Here is an 18,551-nt window from a genome sequence, read left to right as displayed (position 1 = left end):
AAACACTACCATGGATACCTGCTATGCTGACAACATAACATAAACACTACCATGGATACCTGCTATGCTGACAACATAACATAAACACTACCATGGATACCTGCTATGCTGACAACATAACATAAACACTACCATGGATACCTGCTATGCTGACAACATAACATAAACACTACCATGGATACCTGCTATGCTGACAACATAACATAAACACTACCATGGATACCTGCTATGCTGACAACATAACATAAACACTACCATGGATACCTGCTATGCTGACAACATAACATAAACACTACCATGGATACCTGCTATGCTGACAACATAACATAAACACTACCATGGATACCTGCTATGCTCATGAGGAAACGTTATAATCATTACCATAGCCACAGGAAGTAGAGGTGCTGGGCTCCAGTCACAATCAGGAACCAGTGACTGTAGGTTTGGATGAGAGAGCGGCATGCTGGGTTTGTCAACCTGGAAACTCTGGATAGGATCCCAGTCCTAAATAGAAGTCTGAGATCAACTCCCTAGTCGTCCCCTGTGGATGCTACATCCCCTCCCATTGTGACTGTGTGTGTATGAACACATTTTGAACAATGGCTTTCTAAAATGCTGTGGTGTTTACTAACACAATAGGAAATGTTGTGGTAGATGTGGGCCATCACAGGTGAGTTCACAGCTCTTCCACTCTGAACAATGAGGCATGGAAAGGGTAACACAAGCTTCCTTTCTGGTTCCATTCCCCAATAGTAAGTGGGTCATACTTGAATTGTGGTAGTAATATTGTCCCTGGACTTTGGCACCATAGAAAACACATCACAATTATACATTGACAAAATAAATGTTATTTTATTTAACTTTTATTTAAATATGAAAACATTTCCTTTATACTGCAAAACAGTATTTGTATGCATTGTAGAACATACTGGGGGCTAGCTAATTGGCATGTAGAGGTGTAGTGACATGTATTGAGTAGATACATAAACATTTATATTAGTTTGAATAACATCAAGTAAACAAAAACATTGCATTGTCTGTATAGATAACCCAAAGTTTGACCAGCAAATTCATGTAGAATATTTATTTTTAATTAGCACATCAAGTTCAATGCAGTTAACCAAATAATAGATTTATTAGTGTCATTGAGTGTAAGACAATTTAATAAACTGGTAGTCGTTTCAAAGTATGTGTATCATTAAACAAAAGTTACTTAGTAGTAAAAAAATTATCCACCCAAACTAATGGTGAAAACTGATCATCACATCATCTCTATCTGATACATGTTGTGTCTACCAGCTCATTCCCACAGAAAACTGCAGAGGGAAGCAGTACCACCCAGTCAACCATCAGACTCCATTGTTACAATGTGAGAAGCCTCAGAGGGCATTCAACCCTAAGGGCAAATTCAAGGTACTCTCAATATCTTTAGAGTAAAAGCTAAAAAATTTATAAAATAAAAGGACTGACAAGGTGCACACTGATCAGTAAATTAACAAAAAGCTAACATTCTATAACATGCCCTTTCCTCTGCACAGTTCTCTTACAGTGAGAAACAATAGAATCCCAATAGAGTTTTACTCTTTCTTAAATGTTATCAAATTCACTGTTACCACTTCCTTTATGAGATGAGAAGGAAGTGATGGTGACTTTAATCTTAGCTTGTCTGAGAGAACTGATGAGGCTTCTCTCCTGTATGTATACATTGGTGTGTTGTTAAGCTGCTCTGATCAGAAAAACTATTTCCACAATCAGAGCAGGAGAAAGGCTTCTCTCCTGCATGTATACGCTGGTGACATTTTAAGGTATCCAATCGGGTGAAACTATTCCCACAATCAGAGCAGAAGTAAGGCTTCTCTCCTGTATGTATACGCTGGTGACATTTTAAGGTATCCAATCGGGTGAAACTCTTCCCACAGTCAGAGCAGAAGTAAGACTTTTGGTCTGTATGTATTCGCTGGTGACATTTTAACTTCTCCAATTGGGAGAAACTTTTTCCACAGTCAGAGCAGAAGTAAGGCTTCTCTCCTGTGTGTGTTCTCTGATGAACTGTTAGCTCAGATGAGGTTGTGAAGCATTTTCCACAGTCAGAGCAGGAGTATGGCTTCTCTCCTGTATGTACACGTTCATGTACTTTTAAGGTATCCAATCGGGAGAAACTCTTTCCACAGTCAGAGCAAAAGTAAGGCTTCTCACATGTGTGGGTTCTCTGATGAACTGTTAGCTCAGTTGATGTTGTGAAGCCTTTTCCACAGTCAGAGCAGGAGTAAGGCTTCTCTCCTGTGTGTATACGTTGGTGTTTTTTGAAGTTGCTCTGCTGAGAGAAACTCCTCCCACAGGCCGAGCAAGAGTAAGGCTTCTCTCCTGTATGTATACGTTGGTGTTTTTTTAAGTTGCTCTGTTGAGAGAAACTCTCCCCACAGTCAGAGCAGTAGTAAGGCTTATCTCCTGTGTGTACTCTCTGATGAACTGTCAGAGCCCTTGATGTTGTGAAACTCTTCCCACAGTCAGTGCAGGAATACAGATTTTCTTCTGTGTGCATTTTTAAGTGTATTTTTAGCTTTGATAGAATTGGGAAAATCTCCTCACAATGTGGGCAGTGGTGAGACCTCTTCGCTCTGTGATCTTCCTGCTGTTGCTCTCTGGATGTAGAGAATGTCTCAACATGGTCTCCTGTGTGAACAACAGAAGAACCAATCAGTTGGTGTGATATACACTGAGTGGCCAAAACATTAGGAACACCTGCTCTTTCTGACCATATCAGACTGACCATATTAAAGCTATGATCCCTTATTTACATTTACATTTAAGTCATTTAGCAGACGCTCTTATCCAGAGCGACTTACAAATTGGTGCATTCACCTTATGATATCCAGTGGAACAACCACTTTACAATAGTGCATCTAAATCTTTTAAGGGGGGGGTTAGAAGGATTACTTTATCCTATCCTAGGTATTCCTTAAAGAGGTGGGGTTTCAGGTGTCTCCGGAAGGTGGTGATTGACTCCGCTGTCCTGGCGTCGTGAGGGAGCTTGTTCCACCATTGGGGTGCCTGAGCAGCGAACAGTTTTGACTGGGCTGAGCGGGAACTGTGCTTCCTCAGAGGTAGGGGGGCCAGCAGGCCAGAGGTGGATGAACGCAGTGCCCTTGTTTGGGTGTAGGGCCTGATCAGAGCCTGAAGGTATGGAGGTGCCGTTCCCTTCACAGCTCCGTAGGCAATCACCATGGTCTTGTAGCGGATGCGAGCTTCAACTGGAAGCCAGTGGAGAGAGCGGAGGAGCGGGGTGACGTGAGAGAACTTGGGAAGGTTGAACACCAGACGGGCTGCGGCGTTCTGGATGAGTTGTAGGGGTTTAATGGCACAGGCAGGGAGCCCAGCCAACAGCGAGTTGCAGTAATCCAGACGGGAGATGACAAGTGCCTGGATTAGGACCTGCGCCGCTTCCTGTGTGAGGCAGGGTCGTACTCTGCGAATGTTGTAGAGCATGAACCTACAGGATCGGGTCACCGCCTTGATGTTAGTGGAGAACGACAGGGTGTTGTCCAGGATCACGCCAAGGTTCTTAGCACTCTGGGAGGAGGACACAAGGGAGTTGTCAACCGTGATGGCGAGATCATGGAACGGGCAGTCCTTCCCCGGGAGGAAGAGCAGCTCCGTCTTGCCGAGGTTCAGCTTGAGCTGGTGATCCGTCATCCACACTGATATGTCTGACAGACATGCAGAGATGCGATTCGCCGCCTGGTTATCAGAAGGGGGAAAGGAGAAGATTAATTGTGTGTCGTCTGCATAGCAATGATAGGAGAGACCATGTGAAGATATGACAGAGCCAAGTGACTTGGTGTATAGCGAGAATAGGAGAGGGCCTAGAACAGAGCCCTGGGGGACACCAGTGGTGAGAGCGCATGGTGCGGAGACAGATTCTCGCCACGCCACCTGGTAGGAGCGACCTGTCAGGTAGGACGCAATCCAAGCGTGGGCCGCGCCGGAGATGCCCAACTCGGAGAGGGTGGAGAGGAGGATCTGATGGTTCACAGTATCAAAGGCAGCAGATAGGTCTAGAAGGATGAGAGCAGAGGAGAGAGAGTTAGCTTTAGCAGTGCGGAGAGCCTCCGTGACACAGAGAAGAGCAGTCTCAGTTGAATGCCCAGTCTTGAAACCTGACTGATTAGGATCAAGAAGGTCATTCTGAGAGAGATAGCAGGAGAGCTGGCCAAGGACGGCACGTTCAAGAGTTTTGGAGAGAAAAGAAAGAAGGGATACTGGTCTGTAGTTGTTGACATCGGAGGGATCGAGTGTAGGTTTTTTCAGAAGGGGTGCAACTCTCGCTCTCTTGAAGACGGAAGGGACGTAGCCAGCGGTCAAGGATGAGTTGATGAGCGAGGTGAGGAAGGGGAGAAGGTCTCCGGAAATGGTCTGGAGAAGAGAGGAGGGGATAGGGTCAAGTGGGCAGGTTGTTGGGCGGCCGGCCGTCACAAGACGCGAGATTTCATCTGGAGAGAGAGGGGAGAAAGAGGTCAAAGCACAGGGTAGGGCAGTTATTGATGTCACTTGTTAAAATTCAGTTCAATCAGTGTAGATAAAGAAACAAATTAAAGGATTTTTAAGGCTTGATACAATTGTGACACGGATTGTCTGTGTGCCATTCAGATGGTGAATGGGCAAGACAAAAGATAGAAGTGCCTTTGAACAGGGTATGGTAGTAGGTGCCAGGCGCACCAGCCTGTGTTAAGAAATGCAATGCTTCTGGGTTTTTCCATGCTCAACAGTTTCCTGTGTCTGTAAGAATGGTCACCACCCAAAGGACATTTAGCCAACTTGAAACAACTGGGAAGCATGAGAGTCAACATGCGCCATCATCCCTGTGGAAAGCTTTCGACACCTTGTAGATTCTATGCCCAGACGAATTGACGCTGAGGGCATAAGGGGGTGCAACTCAACATTTGGAAGGTGTTCTTAATGTTTTGTACACTCATTATACATGTCAAATACATTTGATGCACTTTTTAAATCAGCAGCTGACACAAAGTGCTTATACAGAAATCCAACCTAAAACACCAATAAGCAAGCAATGCATATGTAGAAGCACAGTGGCTAAGAAAAACTCCCCAGAATGCAGGAACCTAGGAAGAAACCTAGAGAGGAACCAGTCTGAGGGGTGGCCAGTCCTCTTTTGGCTGTACCGGGTGACATACAGTGCATTCGAAAAGTATTCAGACCTCTTCTCTTTTCCCACATTATTACGTTACAGCCTTATTCTAAAATGGATTACTTTTTTTTTTTTTTTTACAAATCCTCAATCCACACACAATACCCCATAATGACAAAGCTAAAAACAGGCTTTTTGAAATGTTTGCAAATGTATTCAAAATAAAAAACAGAAATTCCTTATTTACATAAGTATTCACACCCTTTGCTATGAGACTCAAAATTGAGCTCAGGTGCATCCTGTTCCCATTTATCATCCTTGAGATGTTTCTTCAACTTGATTGGAATCCCCCTGTGGTAAATTCAATTGATTGGACATGATTTGGAAAGGCACACACCTGTCCATATAAAAATGTCCCACAGTTGACAGTGCATGTCAGAGCAAAAACCAAGCCATGAGGTTAAAGGAATTGTCCGTAGAGCTCCAAGACAGGATTGTTTTGAGGCACAGATCTGGGGAAGGGTACCAAAACATTTCTGCAGCATTGAAGGTCCCCAAGAACACAGTGGCCTCCATCATTCTTAAATGGAAGAAGTTTGGAACCACCAAGACTATTCCTAGAGCTGGCTGCCCGGCCAAATTGAGCAATCGCGGGAGAAGGGCCTTGGTCAGGGAGGTGACCAAGAACCCGATGGTCACTCTGACAGAGCTCCAGAGTTCCTCTGTGGAGATGGGACAACCTTCCAGAAGGACAACCATCTCTGCAGCACTCCACCAATCAGGCCTTGATGGTAGTGGCCAGACGGAAGCCACTCCTCAGTAAAAAGGCACATGACAGCCCACTTGGAGTTTGCCAAAAGGCACCTAAAGACTCTCAGACCATGAGAAACAAGATTCTCTGGTCTGATGAAACCAAAATGTAACTCTTTGGCCTGAATGCCAAGCGTCACGTTTGGAGGAAACCTGGCACCATCCCTATGGTGAAGCATGGTGATAGCAGCATCATGCTGTGGGGAGGTTTTTCAGCAGCAGGGACTGGGAGACTAGTCAGGATCAAGGGAAAGATGAATGCAACAAAGAACAGAGCGATCCTTGATGAAAACCTGTTCCAGAGTGCCCAGGACCTCTGACTGGGGAGAAAGTTCACCTTCCAACAGGACAATAGCCAAGACAACTCAGGAGTGGCTTCGGGACAAGTCTCTGAATGTCCTTGAGTGGCCCAGCCAGAACCTGGACTTGAACCTGATAAACATTTTCTGGAGAAAGTTGTAGCGTGATCCCCAAGAAGACTCGAGGCTGTAATCGCTGCCAAAGGTGATTCAACCAAGTACTGAGTAAAGGGATGGGGATATATATATAAAAATAGAAGCTGAAATCACATTTATACACATTTTCTAAAATGTATCAAAACCTGTGTTTTTGTTTTGTCATTATAGGATATTGCGTGTAGATTAATGGAGGGGGGGGAACTAAATCCATTTCAGAATAAGTCTGTAACACAATAAGGCTGTAACATGTGGTAAAAGTCAAAGGATCTGAATACCTTCCGAATTCACTGTATGAATTAAAATCAGTAGGCTGGTACTGTATGAATTCATATCTGTACAATACAAAAGAGGAATAAAACTATTCTAAAAGTGGGTAAGAGTCAAAAGCTAAAAAGGTACAAAAGGGTTAGTAACTACACTCAGAACTTAAACACTGGCAGGCTCCCTTGCCCTTGGGCAACCCTCTACTCTCTTTGTCTCAGCATAGGAAACGTTCTGCCCCACTCAAACTGACAATTTCAACCTGTCTCTCTCACAAGGCATTTCAGATCCTCAGCTGCATTGGCAACCCCACTGTTGACACACAGTGCTTTCTCTATCCCAACTGTACACTCCCTCTGACTATGCCCTCCTGCACTTTCTTCACATCGTGGGATCCCTCTTCTACACACTGCTACAACATGTCCGAATTCTTGGCACCTAAAGCACCGTAATGAACTCAGAACATAGGCCCTCGCAGAACACCAAATATAACCTAACCTTTTCAGGTAGCAACTCTGTCAAAGCTCAAGACAAACAGGGTATTCTCAGTCACGCCATTGCCACCGGGTCTACGTCTCACCAAACGGCTGGTAACACAAACACTAGGAATATTCATTTTCATTTGATCCCCCTCTACCCCACTGATCACCCCTTTGAGCCGGGCCCTACTCTGGAGATCAAAGCATGCCACAGGTTGAGACCCGAGCCGCGTGACTTGAAGCACCCGCTTCCTCTGGGCGGTGGATAAGCAAAAAAAATCTAAACAATTCCACTTCTCGAAACTTTGTAACACAGATATAACCATTCCCAGTTTGTTCTTTACCCAACTTGACAAAACGTATGGGTGGGCCAAAAAGCTAGAATCAACGCTTTCCAAAAGTCTCACTCCTACCTGTCCAAAATCATCTCTGGTAGGATTCTCAGGGCAAACGTTTGAAGTCTCAACTACACCCTGTGGTGTAAACTACTAAGTTTTTACAACTTTTACTTCAATATATTAAAGAAAATTATGTACTTTTTACTCCATACATTTTCCCTGACACCCAAAAGTACTCGTTACATTTTGAATGTTTAGCAGGAGAGGAAAATGGTCTAATTCCCACACTTATCAAGAGAACATCCCTGGTCATCCCTACTGCCTCTGATCTAGCAGACTCACTAAACACATGCTTTGTTTGTAAATGGATATCCAAGTGTTTAAGCGTGCCCCTGGGTATCTGTAAAAAAACCAAAAAAAACAAGAACATAAGGCCTGGTTGGCTTAATAAGGAATTTTAAATAATTTACACTTGTACTTTTACTTCTGATAGTTAAGTATATTTAAAACCAAATACTTTTACTCAAGTTGTATTTTACTGGGCGACTTTCACTTGAGTCATTTTCTATCAAGGCATCTTTACTTTTACTCAACTATCTTAATTGGGTACTTTTTCCACCACTGACTACACCTGTCTACCACAGGTTGGCACACTTAATTCTGGACTGCTCAACTTCCATTTCGAGATCGTCAAGGTTCTCAAGAGAGCATGTAGACCTATAAATATGATTACTCAGTTTGTATTCAGGAGGCAAAAGGTACAGTTGAAGTCGGAAGTTTACATACACTTAGGTTGGAGTCATTAAAACTCATTTTTCAACCACTCCACAAATTTCTTGCTAACAAACTATAGTTTTGGCAAGTCGGTTAGGACATCTACTTTGCGCATGACAAATACTTTTTTCAACAACTGTTTACAGACAGATTATTTCACTTAATCACAATTCCAGTGGGTCCGAAGTTTACATCCACTAAGTTGACTGTGCCTTTAAACAGCTTGGAAAATTCCAGAAAATGATGTCATAGCTTTAGAAGCTTCTGAGAGGCTAATTGACATTTGAGTCAATTGGAAGTGTACCTGTGGATGTCTTTCAAGGCCTACCTTCAAACTCAGTGCCTCTTTGCTTGACATCATGGGAATATCAAAAGAAATCAGCCAAGACCTCAGAAAAAAAATTGTAGACCTCCACAAGTCTGGTTCATCCTTGGGAGAAATTTACCACATTCATCTTTACAAACAATAATATGCAAGTATTAACACCATGGAACCACGCAGCCGTCATACCGCTCAGGAAGCAGACGCGTTCCGTCTCCTAGAGATGAACGTACTTTGGTGGGAAATGTGCAAATCAATCCCACAACAACAGCAAAGGACCTTGTGAAGATGCTAGAGGAAATAGGTACAGAAGTATCTATATCCACAGTAAAACGAGTCCTATATCGAAATAACCTGAAAGGCCGCTCAGCAAGGAAGAAGCCATTGCCCCAAAACTGCCAGAAAAAAAGCAAGACTACGGTTTGCAACTGCACATGGCGACAAAGATCGTACTTTTTGGATAAATGTCCTCTGGTCTGATGAAACAAAAATAGAACTGCTTTGCCATAATGACAATCGTTATGTTTGGAGGAAAAAGGGTGAGGCTTGCAAGCCGAAGAACACCATCCCAACCGGGAAGCATGGGGGTGGCAGCATCATGTTGTGGGGGTGCTTTGCTGCAGGAGGGACTGGTGCTCTTCACAAAATAGATGGCATCATGAGGAAGGGAAATTATGTGGATATATTGAAGCAACATCTCAAGACATCAGTCAGGAAGTTAAAGCTTGGTTACAAATGGGTCTTCCAAATGGACAATGACCCCAAGCATACTTCCAAAGTTGTGGCAAAATGGCTTAAGGACAACAAAGTCAAGGTATTGGAGTGGTCATCACAAAGCCCTGACCTCAATCCCATAGAACATTTGTGGGCAGAACTGAAAAAGCATGTGCGAGCAAGGAGCAAACCTGACTCCATTACACCAGCTCTGTCAGGTTGAATGGGCCAAAATTCACCCAATTTATTGTGGGAAGCTTGCGGAAGGCAACCCAAAACGTTTGACCCAAGTTAAACAATTTAAAGGCAATGCTACCAAATACTAATTGAGTATGTAAACTTCTGACCCACTGGGAATGTGATGAAAGAAATCAAATCTGAAATAAATCATTCTCTTGACTATTATTCTCACATTTCACATTCTCAAAATAAAGTAGTCTAAAAGTAACGGAATGTAATCAGATTACGTTAATGAGTTTGAGTAATCCAAAAATTAAGTTACTGACTACAATTTTGGACAGGTACCTTGTAAAGGAATCCATTTCGAAAGTAACCTACCCAACCCTGCATACATTGAGCTACCATACCGCAAGAGTTTGGACTTCTGATTTTAAGCCAGAGGATGAGTCTGGCGCTGACGGAAACATGGATTACCACAGCTAACACTGCTACTCCTACTGCTCTCTCCTCGTCTGCCTACGTGTTCTCGCAAACCCCTAGAGCATCGAGCCAGTGGCACTGGAATCCTCATCTCTCCCAAGTGGACATTCTCTCTTTCTCCCCTGACCCATCTGTCTATCTCCTCATTTGAATTCCATGCTGTCACAGTTACCAGCGCTTTCAAGCTTAACATCCTTATCATTTATCACCCTCCAGGTTCCCTTGGAGAGTTCATCAATGAGCTTGACGCCTTGATAAGTTCCTTTCCTGAGGATGGCTCACCTCTCACAGTTCTGGGTGACTTTAACCTCCCCACGTCTACCTTTGACTCATTCCTCTCTGCCTCCTTCTTTCCACTCCTCTCCTCTTTTGACCTCACCCTCTCACCTTCCCCCCCTACTCACAAGGCAGGCAATACGCTTGACCTCATCTTTACTAGATGCTGTTCTTCCACTAATCTCATTGCAACTCCCCTCCAAGTCTCTGACCACTACCTTGTATCCTTTTCCCTCTCGCTCTCATCCAACACTTCTCACTCTGCCCCTACTCGGATGGTATTGCGCCGTCCCAACCTTCGCTCTCTCTCTCCCGCTACTCTCTCCTCTTCCATCCTATCATCTCTTCCCTCTGCTCAAACCTTCTCCAACCTATCTCCTGATTCTGCCTCCTCAACCCTCCTCTCCTCCCTCTCTGCATCCTTTGATTTCCTCTGTCCCCTATCCTCCAGGCCGGCTCGGTCCTCCCCTCCTGCTCCGTGGCTCGACGACTCACTGCGAGCTCACAGAACAGGGCTCCGGGCAGCCGAGCGGAAATGGAGGAAAACTCGCCTCCCCTGCGGACCTGGCATCCTTTCACTCCCTCCTCTCTACATTTTCCTCTTCTGTCTCTGCTGCTAAAGCCACTTTCTACCACTCTAAATTCCAAGCATCTGCCTCTAACCCTAGGAAGCTCTTTGCTACCTTCTCCTCCCTCCTGAATCCTCCTCCCCCTCCCCCCCTCCTCCCTCTCTGCGGATGACTTCGTCAACCATTTTGAAAAGAAGGTTGACGCATCGATAGTCAAACGACACCGCTGGTCCTGCTCACACTGCCCTACCCTGTGCTTTGACCTCTTTCTCCCCTCTCTCTCCAGATGAAATCTCGTGTCTTGTGACGGCCGGCCGCCCAACAACCTGCCCACTTGACCCTATCCCCTCCTCTCTTCTCCAGACCATTTCCGGAGACCTTCTCCCCTACCTCACCTCGCTCATCAACTCATCCTTGACCGCTGGCTACGTCCCTTCCGTCTTCAAGAGAGCGAGAGTTGCACCCCTTCTGAAAAAAACCTACACTCGATCCCTCCGATGTCAACAACTACAGACCAGTATCCCTTCTTTCCTTTCTCTCCAAAACTCTTGAACGTGCCGTCCTTGGCCAGCTCTCTTGCTATCTCTCTCAGAATGACCTTCTTGATCCTAATCAGTCAGGTTTCAAGACTGGGCATTCAACTGAGACTGCTCTTCTCTGTGTCACGGAGGCTCTCCGCACTGCTAAAGCTAACTCTCTCTCCTCTGCTCTTATCCTCCTAGACCTATCTGCTGCCTTTGATACTGTGAACCACCAGATCCTCCTCTCCACCCTCTCCGACCTGGGCATCTCCGGCGCGGCCCACGCTTGGATTGCGTCCTACCTGACAGGTCGCTCCTACCAGGTGGCGTGGCGAGAATCTGTCTCCGCACTACGTGCTCTCACCACTGGTGTCCCCCAGGGCTCTGTTCTAGGCCCTCTCCTATTCTCGCTATACACCAAGTCACTTGGCTCTGTCATATCCTCACATGGTCTCTCATATCATTGCTATGCAGATGACACACAATTAATCTTCTCCTTTCCCCCTTCTGACAACCAGGTGGCGAATCGCATCTCTGCATGTCTGGAAGACATATCAGTGTGGATGACGGATCACCACCTCAAGCTGAACCTCGGCAAGACGGAGCTGCTCTTCCTCCCGGGGAAGGACTGCCCGTTCCATGATCTCGCCATCACGGTTGACAACTCCCTTGTGTCCTCCTCCCAGAGTGCTAAGAGCCTCGGCGTGACCCTGGACAACACCCTATCGTTCTCCACTAACATCAAGGCGGTGACCCGATCCTGTAGGTTCATGCTCTACAACATTCGCAGAGTACGACCCTGCCTCACACAGGAAGCGGCGCAGGTCCTAATCCAGGCACTTGTCATCTCCCGTCTGGATTACTGCAACTCGTTGTTGGCTGGGCTCCCTGCTTGTGCCATTAAACCCCTACAACTCATCCAGAACGCCGCAGCCCGTCTGGTGTTCAACCTTCCCAAGTTCTCTCACGTCACCCCGCTCCTCCGCTCTCTCCACTGGCTTCCAGTCGAAGCTCGCATCCGCTACAAGACCATGGTGCTTGCCTACGGAGCTGTGAGGGGAACGGCACCTCCGTACCTTCAGGCTCTGATCAGGCCCTACACCCAAACAAGGGCACTGCGTTCATCCACCTCTGGCCTGCTCGCCTCCCTACCTCTGAGGAAGCACAGTTCCCGCTCAGCCCAGTCAAAACTGTACGCTGCTCTGGCACCCCAATGGTGGAACAAGCTCCCTCACGACGCCAGGACAGCGGAGTCAATCACCACCTTCCGGAGACACCTGAAACCCCACCTCTTTAAGGAATACCTGGGATAGGATAAAGTAATCCTTCTAACCCCCCCTTAAAAGATTTAGATGCACTATTGTAAAGTGGTTGTTCCACTGGATATTATAAGGTGAATGCACCAATTTGTAAGTCGCTCTGGATAAGAGCGTCTGCTAAATGACTTAAATGTAAATGTAAATGTTAGTTTTACACAAATAATTGTACAGTTTCAGCTATAAAAACTGACAACTCTTTATTTAAAAAAAAAAAAAGATTGATGGTGTACTTCATGCGCTGTATGTTGGGCTCCCGAGTGGCTCAGCGGACTAAGACACTGCATCTCAGTACTAGAGGAGTCACTACAGACACCCTGGTTTGAATCCAGGCTGTATCACAACCGGCTGTGATTTGGAGTCCCATTGGGTGGCGCACAATTGGCCCAGCGTCGTCCACGTTTGGCCGGTCATTGTAAATAAGAATGTGTTCTTAACTGACGTGACTGGTTAAAAAGGTTAAAAAAAGTTCAGCTGTCACCCTGAAAATGGCTACTAGGTAGCTACTTCATAGTAGGTTGCTATGGCTACTAGGTTGCCAGAGTAGAGCTTGTCAAGCGGGAGCGAAGGGCACTGTGTCCCTTTGTTGTTGACGTTCATGTTTACCCCATTGAGTAGTAGACTTTGTATACTGAACAGAAATAAACGCAACATGCAACAATTTTATTGATTTTACTGAGTTACAGTTCATATGAGTAAATCGCTAAATTGAAATAAATTAATTAGGCCCTATTCTATGGATTTCAGGAATACCTTTAAAGAAAAATGGGCCTCACAGTGGGCTTCAGGATCTCGTCACGGTATTTTTGTCCATTCAAACTGCCATCGATAAAATGCAATCAAGTTCGTTGACCGTAGTTTATGCCTGCCCATAACATAACACCACCATGGGGCACTCTGTTCACAACGTTATTAACATCAGCAAACCGCTCGCCCACACGACGCCATTCACGATAGAAGCAGAATTCAACCTAGCATTAGACTGGGCCATAAATTATGGAGGTCTAATTTACGAAGATAGAACCTGCTTTTACCATGACTAACAGATTTCCCAATCTTCTCCTCTTCATCTTTAATGTTGACATTCAGCTCCAGTGTTTGACTGCAGTCTTCCAGCTTCACTGATGCCATCTCTGGATCCTGCAGTACAAACTGGGCTCCACTGTCACAATCAGGACCCAGTGACTGAAGGTTTCTACTCAGTGTGGAAGGAGAGAGGGAGGCTGGGTTTGTCCTCACTGTTAATCTGTCAACTCCGGATAGGATCCTAGTCCTAAATAGAAGTCTGAGATCCATTTCCTGGTCCTCCCCTGTGCATGACACACCCCCTTCCATTGTACTATATGCATGAACACACTTTGAACAATGGCTTCCTAAAATGCTGTAGCGATAACTAACACGATAGGAAAGGTTGTGGTAGACGTGGCACATTACAGGTGAGTTCTTCGATTATGTTTAACTGTTGTTTGCATCCAATAAATGTTGCACTACCGCCACCTACTAGACTGGAGTATAACTCTCTTATACATTGCTTGAAAGTTATATCATAGTTTTGATGTCCACTATTATTCTACAATGTAGAAAATAGTAAAAATAAAGAAAAACCCTGGAATGAGTAGGTGTGTCCAAACTTTTGACTGGTACTGTACATTTATGTTAATCCAGTAGCATGAAATAACATTAACCTTCTCATTGAAACAGCTCTACTGCAACTTTTCATACACAGTGGGAAGTTGGAATGAACAACATACATTTAGTAAGATAAAACCTGCCCTTACCATGTGAAACAGATTTCCCAATCTTCTCCTCATCTTCATCTTTAATGATGACATTCAGCTCCAGTGTTTGACTGCAGTCTTCCAGCTTCACTGATGCCATCTCTGGATCCTGCAGTGCAAACTGGGCTCCACTGTCACAATCAGGACCGAGTGACTGTAGGTTTGGACTCAGTGTGGAAGAAGAGAGGCAGGCTGGGTTTGTCCTCACTGTTGATGTTACAGGCCTCAGACTTGACCTGAGTCGGCCTGAAGTAATAAAGAGAAACGGACACAAAAAATGATTGTCTTGAAAGTTCTGGCACTTTCTTTATTCTCTAAAATTACATTCTATTTTTTCTTGTTAAATTATCTAATTTAAATAGATCAGGTAGCTAAGCATTGACAACAAAACATTAATTAATTAACATTAGACACAAATTACACACTAAATCACAACGTAAATACACTTAACCTAGAGTAGATTTCCTGCATTTACATAAACATTTACATAAACATTAAAAAAAGCATTAAAAACCCAAAACCATTTAGGTTGCAGTTGTTGTTTTAAGCAGCACAATGAACTATTTTCTGCAATAACCTTGTCTTCACTGTATTATTTCAATCACAAAAAAAACTATTGTATTTCCCGTTCACACCATAGTAACAATTATAGATAGAAATAACTGAATGTGTCTAAATATTGCTACACGTGAAAAACGGATAAACATTACATTCATCTTCAAACCAGTAGTGTAGCTGTGAATTTGTCTCTCTCTGGTGCACGAGCACTGCCTGCACCGAAGTCCGTTGAAGCAGATCGAGTGGGCGCCACCATTTTACCAGCTTGTGAATTTTACACAAAACTAATATGTCAAACGAACTCAGAAATCTCAAATACTTTTATTTTTTATTAAATTACCTTTACGAAATGATGTACAGTCACTCAGACAAACCCAGTCTCTAGTTTATGTGACTTGAAAAATAGATTTGATCACGTTCTTCACTCACTCTGCTTGACACAGAAATAACACATAAAACCTTTACCAAACGTGATAAAACTTTAAGTTATTTGTTACCTAGCATGTTATGACATGTTCTTTCGATATTAGAACGTTTAAACATGCTATTACATACCAGTAGTAATACATTTGAAACCGACACAAAAGTTATCGTCTTGACAACACTGTTAAGGCGCCTGCCCGAAACTTCCTGTTCCCCCACTACCACCAAAGATGTATCTGTACACCTATACACTATCCCCCAAAAAACAACCACCCCATCCCACTACTTTGGCCCTAAACGATCCTACAACAGGCCATCTGCCTGGGAGGATGGAACCCCTTCCCTCAAAACTTCCTGTAGATCTTCTGCACAAAAATCTCTCACAATGTTTTACCTGTTTTATTTTTTTCGTGGGGCGCAGGTAGCTTAATGGTTAGAGTGCTGGGCCAGTAACCGAAAGGTTGCTGGATCAAATCCCCAAGCTGACATGTTAACAATCTGTCGTTCTGCCCCTGAGCAAGGCAGTTCACCCACTGTTCCCCGGGCGCCGAAGACGTGGATGTCGATTAAGGCAGACCCCTGCACCTCTCTGAGGTTGAACCCTTTCCTTGTTTCTCTGCTGCTGCAACTGCCACATGTACTTTCCGCTCCATCGGTGACGTTGATCAGAAGTCCAACCATACTAAAACTCATCCTCTCTTCAGGCCTACTCACTGGGAGGCTCCCAGTCGACTCTCTCACCCTTGGGATACCCTCTTCACTGCTTCAGCGTAGAGGAAACGTTCTGCCCCACACAAACTCTGGCAATCTCAGCCTGTCTCTCTCACAAGGCACTTTGGGTCCCCAGCTGAAAACCCCAGTTGACACACGGTGCTTTCTGTATCCCAAATGTACACTCCCTCTGACTATGCCCTCCTGCACTTTCCTCACATCGTGGGATCCCACTTCTACACACTGCTGCAACATGTCTGAATCCTTGGCACCTAAAGCACCGTAGTGGAGCGGATTCAGAACATAGGCCCTCACAGAATACCAAATATAATCTAACCTGACCTTATCAGGTAGCAACTCTGTCAAAGCTCAACAAGACAGACATGCTTTTCTCAGTCTCGCCATTGCCACCGGGTCTCTGTCTCACCAAATGTCAGGTGTCACAAACACTAGGAATATTCCTTTTCATTTCATCCACTTCTACACTCAACCCCATTGATTAACCCCCATTGATTACCCTTTTGTGTCCTTTACCCAGCTTGACACAATGTATGGGTCGGCCAAAAAGCAGGAATCCACTCTTTCCAAAATGATCTCCGGTAGGAGTCTCAGGGCAAACGTTGGACGTCTCTACCACACCTGTCGCCTCAGGAAGGTCCACCACATCCTGGACTGGCCCTCACAACTGCCGACTGACTCCATTTCGAGATCATCAAAGTTCTCATCAGCACATGAAGACCTATACGTTAGATTACTTGGTTTGTATTCAGGAGATGCAGGTATGTACTCAATATTAGGTATGTACACAGGAGACGACAGTGGCGATCGGTGCCGTTTAAGATGAGGAAGGATGATCATTTTTATTTTATTTCTATAACAGCATATTGGATGACTGTCATTCATATTCCATTCACCCATCTCAATGAAACATCGATAGGTGTAGGCTACTACATGATACTAACATTTTCCCTGTACCCATCATGAGGCTGCTACAATCTAGCCTATGAATGAAAGTTTACAATGTAGGGACACAGGTTGAGAGAATTTTGAGTAATCAAGGTGACAGATAGTGACACATTCAAAACCGCCTTGCACACTTTTTCCTGCATCTAGCTGATCTAGGGTGTAATCAATAGTTCAACAGTTGCAAACAAGATTTTCTATTGGACAAATACAGGCATGTTTTTTACTGTTTGCTTCCGTACAAGAAATGTTTTTCAACAGAATCTGCATCTGCGAAATGAATACACCCATGAACAGACGCAGAGTTCACTTTCATAGCAGCCACATACAAAGAGCATGATCACTTTGCTCGCATCTATCTATGCGCTCTCCTCCTCTCACCTTTTCCCTTCGCCTGTGGACTTCAGTGCACAACACATCAGCTTTCTGTGACCAGCCGCAAAAACTTTCCAAGCCAAACCTCCTTAGCATGACCGCTAACCGCTACACACACCCTACATTGTCACCATATTAGCTAATGCTAGTCAACATAGTGAATAGAACTAACTCGTTAGTAAACCCGCTAGTCATGCAGTACAGTGTACAGTCAGCAAGCAGTTTAGCAGTTACAACCACAGGCCCCAGTGGCAATAAATTAATAAAACTAAAAGATACCTTGACTTGGAAGAGTTCCAGTGTTGGATAGCCATAGCCAGCTAGCTAACATAGCATCCCTCTGTTTAAGCCAGGTGTTAGAGTAGGCTAAACTAGCTAGCTCCATTCACTAGCTAAGTAAGTGAAAGGGTAAAAAAAATCAGAAATATTGCTAGCTATTTCTCACTGTGAGAGAACTGTGTAGAGGAAAAGGAGTGTTATAGAATGTTAGCCTCTTTACTCTACTGATCAGTGTGGACCTGGTCAGTTTTGGTGTGTTTTGTTAGCTTCTACTGTAAAGATATTGAGATGACCATGGATTTGACCATAGTGTTGAATGCCCTCTGTGAGGCTTCTCACGTAACAATATACACTGAGTGGACAAAACATTAAGATCGCCTTCCTAATATTGACTTGCTCCTCCCCTTTTGCCCTCAGAACAGCCTCAATGTGTCAGCTATGAACTCTACAAGGTGCCAAAAGCGTTCCACAGGGATGCTGACCCATATTGACTCCAATGCTTCCCACAGTTGTGTCAAGTTGGCCTGATGTCCTTTGGGTGGTGGACTGTTCTTGATACACACAGGAGACTGTTGAGTGAAAAACCCAGCAGCGTTGCAGTTCTTGACGCACCTGGCACCTACTAGCATACCCCGTTCAAAGGCACTTAAATCTTTGTCTTGCCCATTCACCCTCTGAATGGTACACATGCACAATCCATGCCTCAATTATCTCATGGCTTAAAAATCCTTCAACATGTCTCCTCCCCTTCATCTACATTGATTTGTTGACAATTTAACAAGTGACATCAATAGGGGATCATAGCTTTCACCTAGTCAGT

The 18,551-nt window shown here is 44.6% G+C and overlaps 1 protein-coding gene across 2 annotated transcripts; it reads right to left on the bottom strand.

The window, feature by feature from the left end:
• Positions 1–830: 830 nt before the first annotated feature.
• On the bottom strand, positions 831–17,764 carry LOC106594654 (gastrula zinc finger protein XlCGF17.1-like). 2 transcript variants are annotated; one of them, XM_045696772.1, is made up of 2 exons: positions 14,423–17,764; positions 831–2,673 (listed from the first exon to the last, which is right to left on the bottom strand). In XM_045696772.1, the coding sequence occupies exons 1-2, from the start codon at positions 14,520–14,522 to the stop codon at positions 1,658–1,660; spliced, it is 1,116 nt and encodes a 371-aa protein (XP_045552728.1). In that variant the 5' UTR covers positions 14,523–17,764; the 3' UTR covers positions 831–1,657. The 2 variants fall into 2 exon arrangements, with proteins under 2 accessions (XP_045552728.1, XP_045552727.1); XM_045696771.1 differs by lacking the exon at positions 14,423–17,764 and adding an exon at positions 13,679–14,104.
• Between the last annotated feature and the right edge of the window lie 787 nt (positions 17,765–18,551).

Source organism: Salmo salar, chromosome ssa16 (assembly GCF_905237065.1).
Source record: "Salmo salar chromosome ssa16, Ssal_v3.1, whole genome shotgun sequence".
Taxonomy (NCBI): Eukaryota; Metazoa; Chordata; class Actinopteri; order Salmoniformes; family Salmonidae; genus Salmo; species Salmo salar.
The sequence above is the reverse complement of the archived record's forward strand: the minus strand, read 5'-3'. Positions and strand labels throughout refer to the sequence as shown.

What these genes read in the sequence shown, in the direction of transcription:
- LOC106594654 (XM_045696771.1), bottom strand. Translation starts at nt 14,075, where the DNA reads ATGTGCCACGTCTACCACAACCTTTCCTATCGTGTTAGTTATCGCTAC. An exon ending in TGGGAAATCTGTTAGTCATG is followed by an intron (nt 2,674 to 13,678) that starts GTAAAAGCAGGT and finishes TTGTTCACACAG; the next exon opens with GAGACCATGTTGAGACATTC.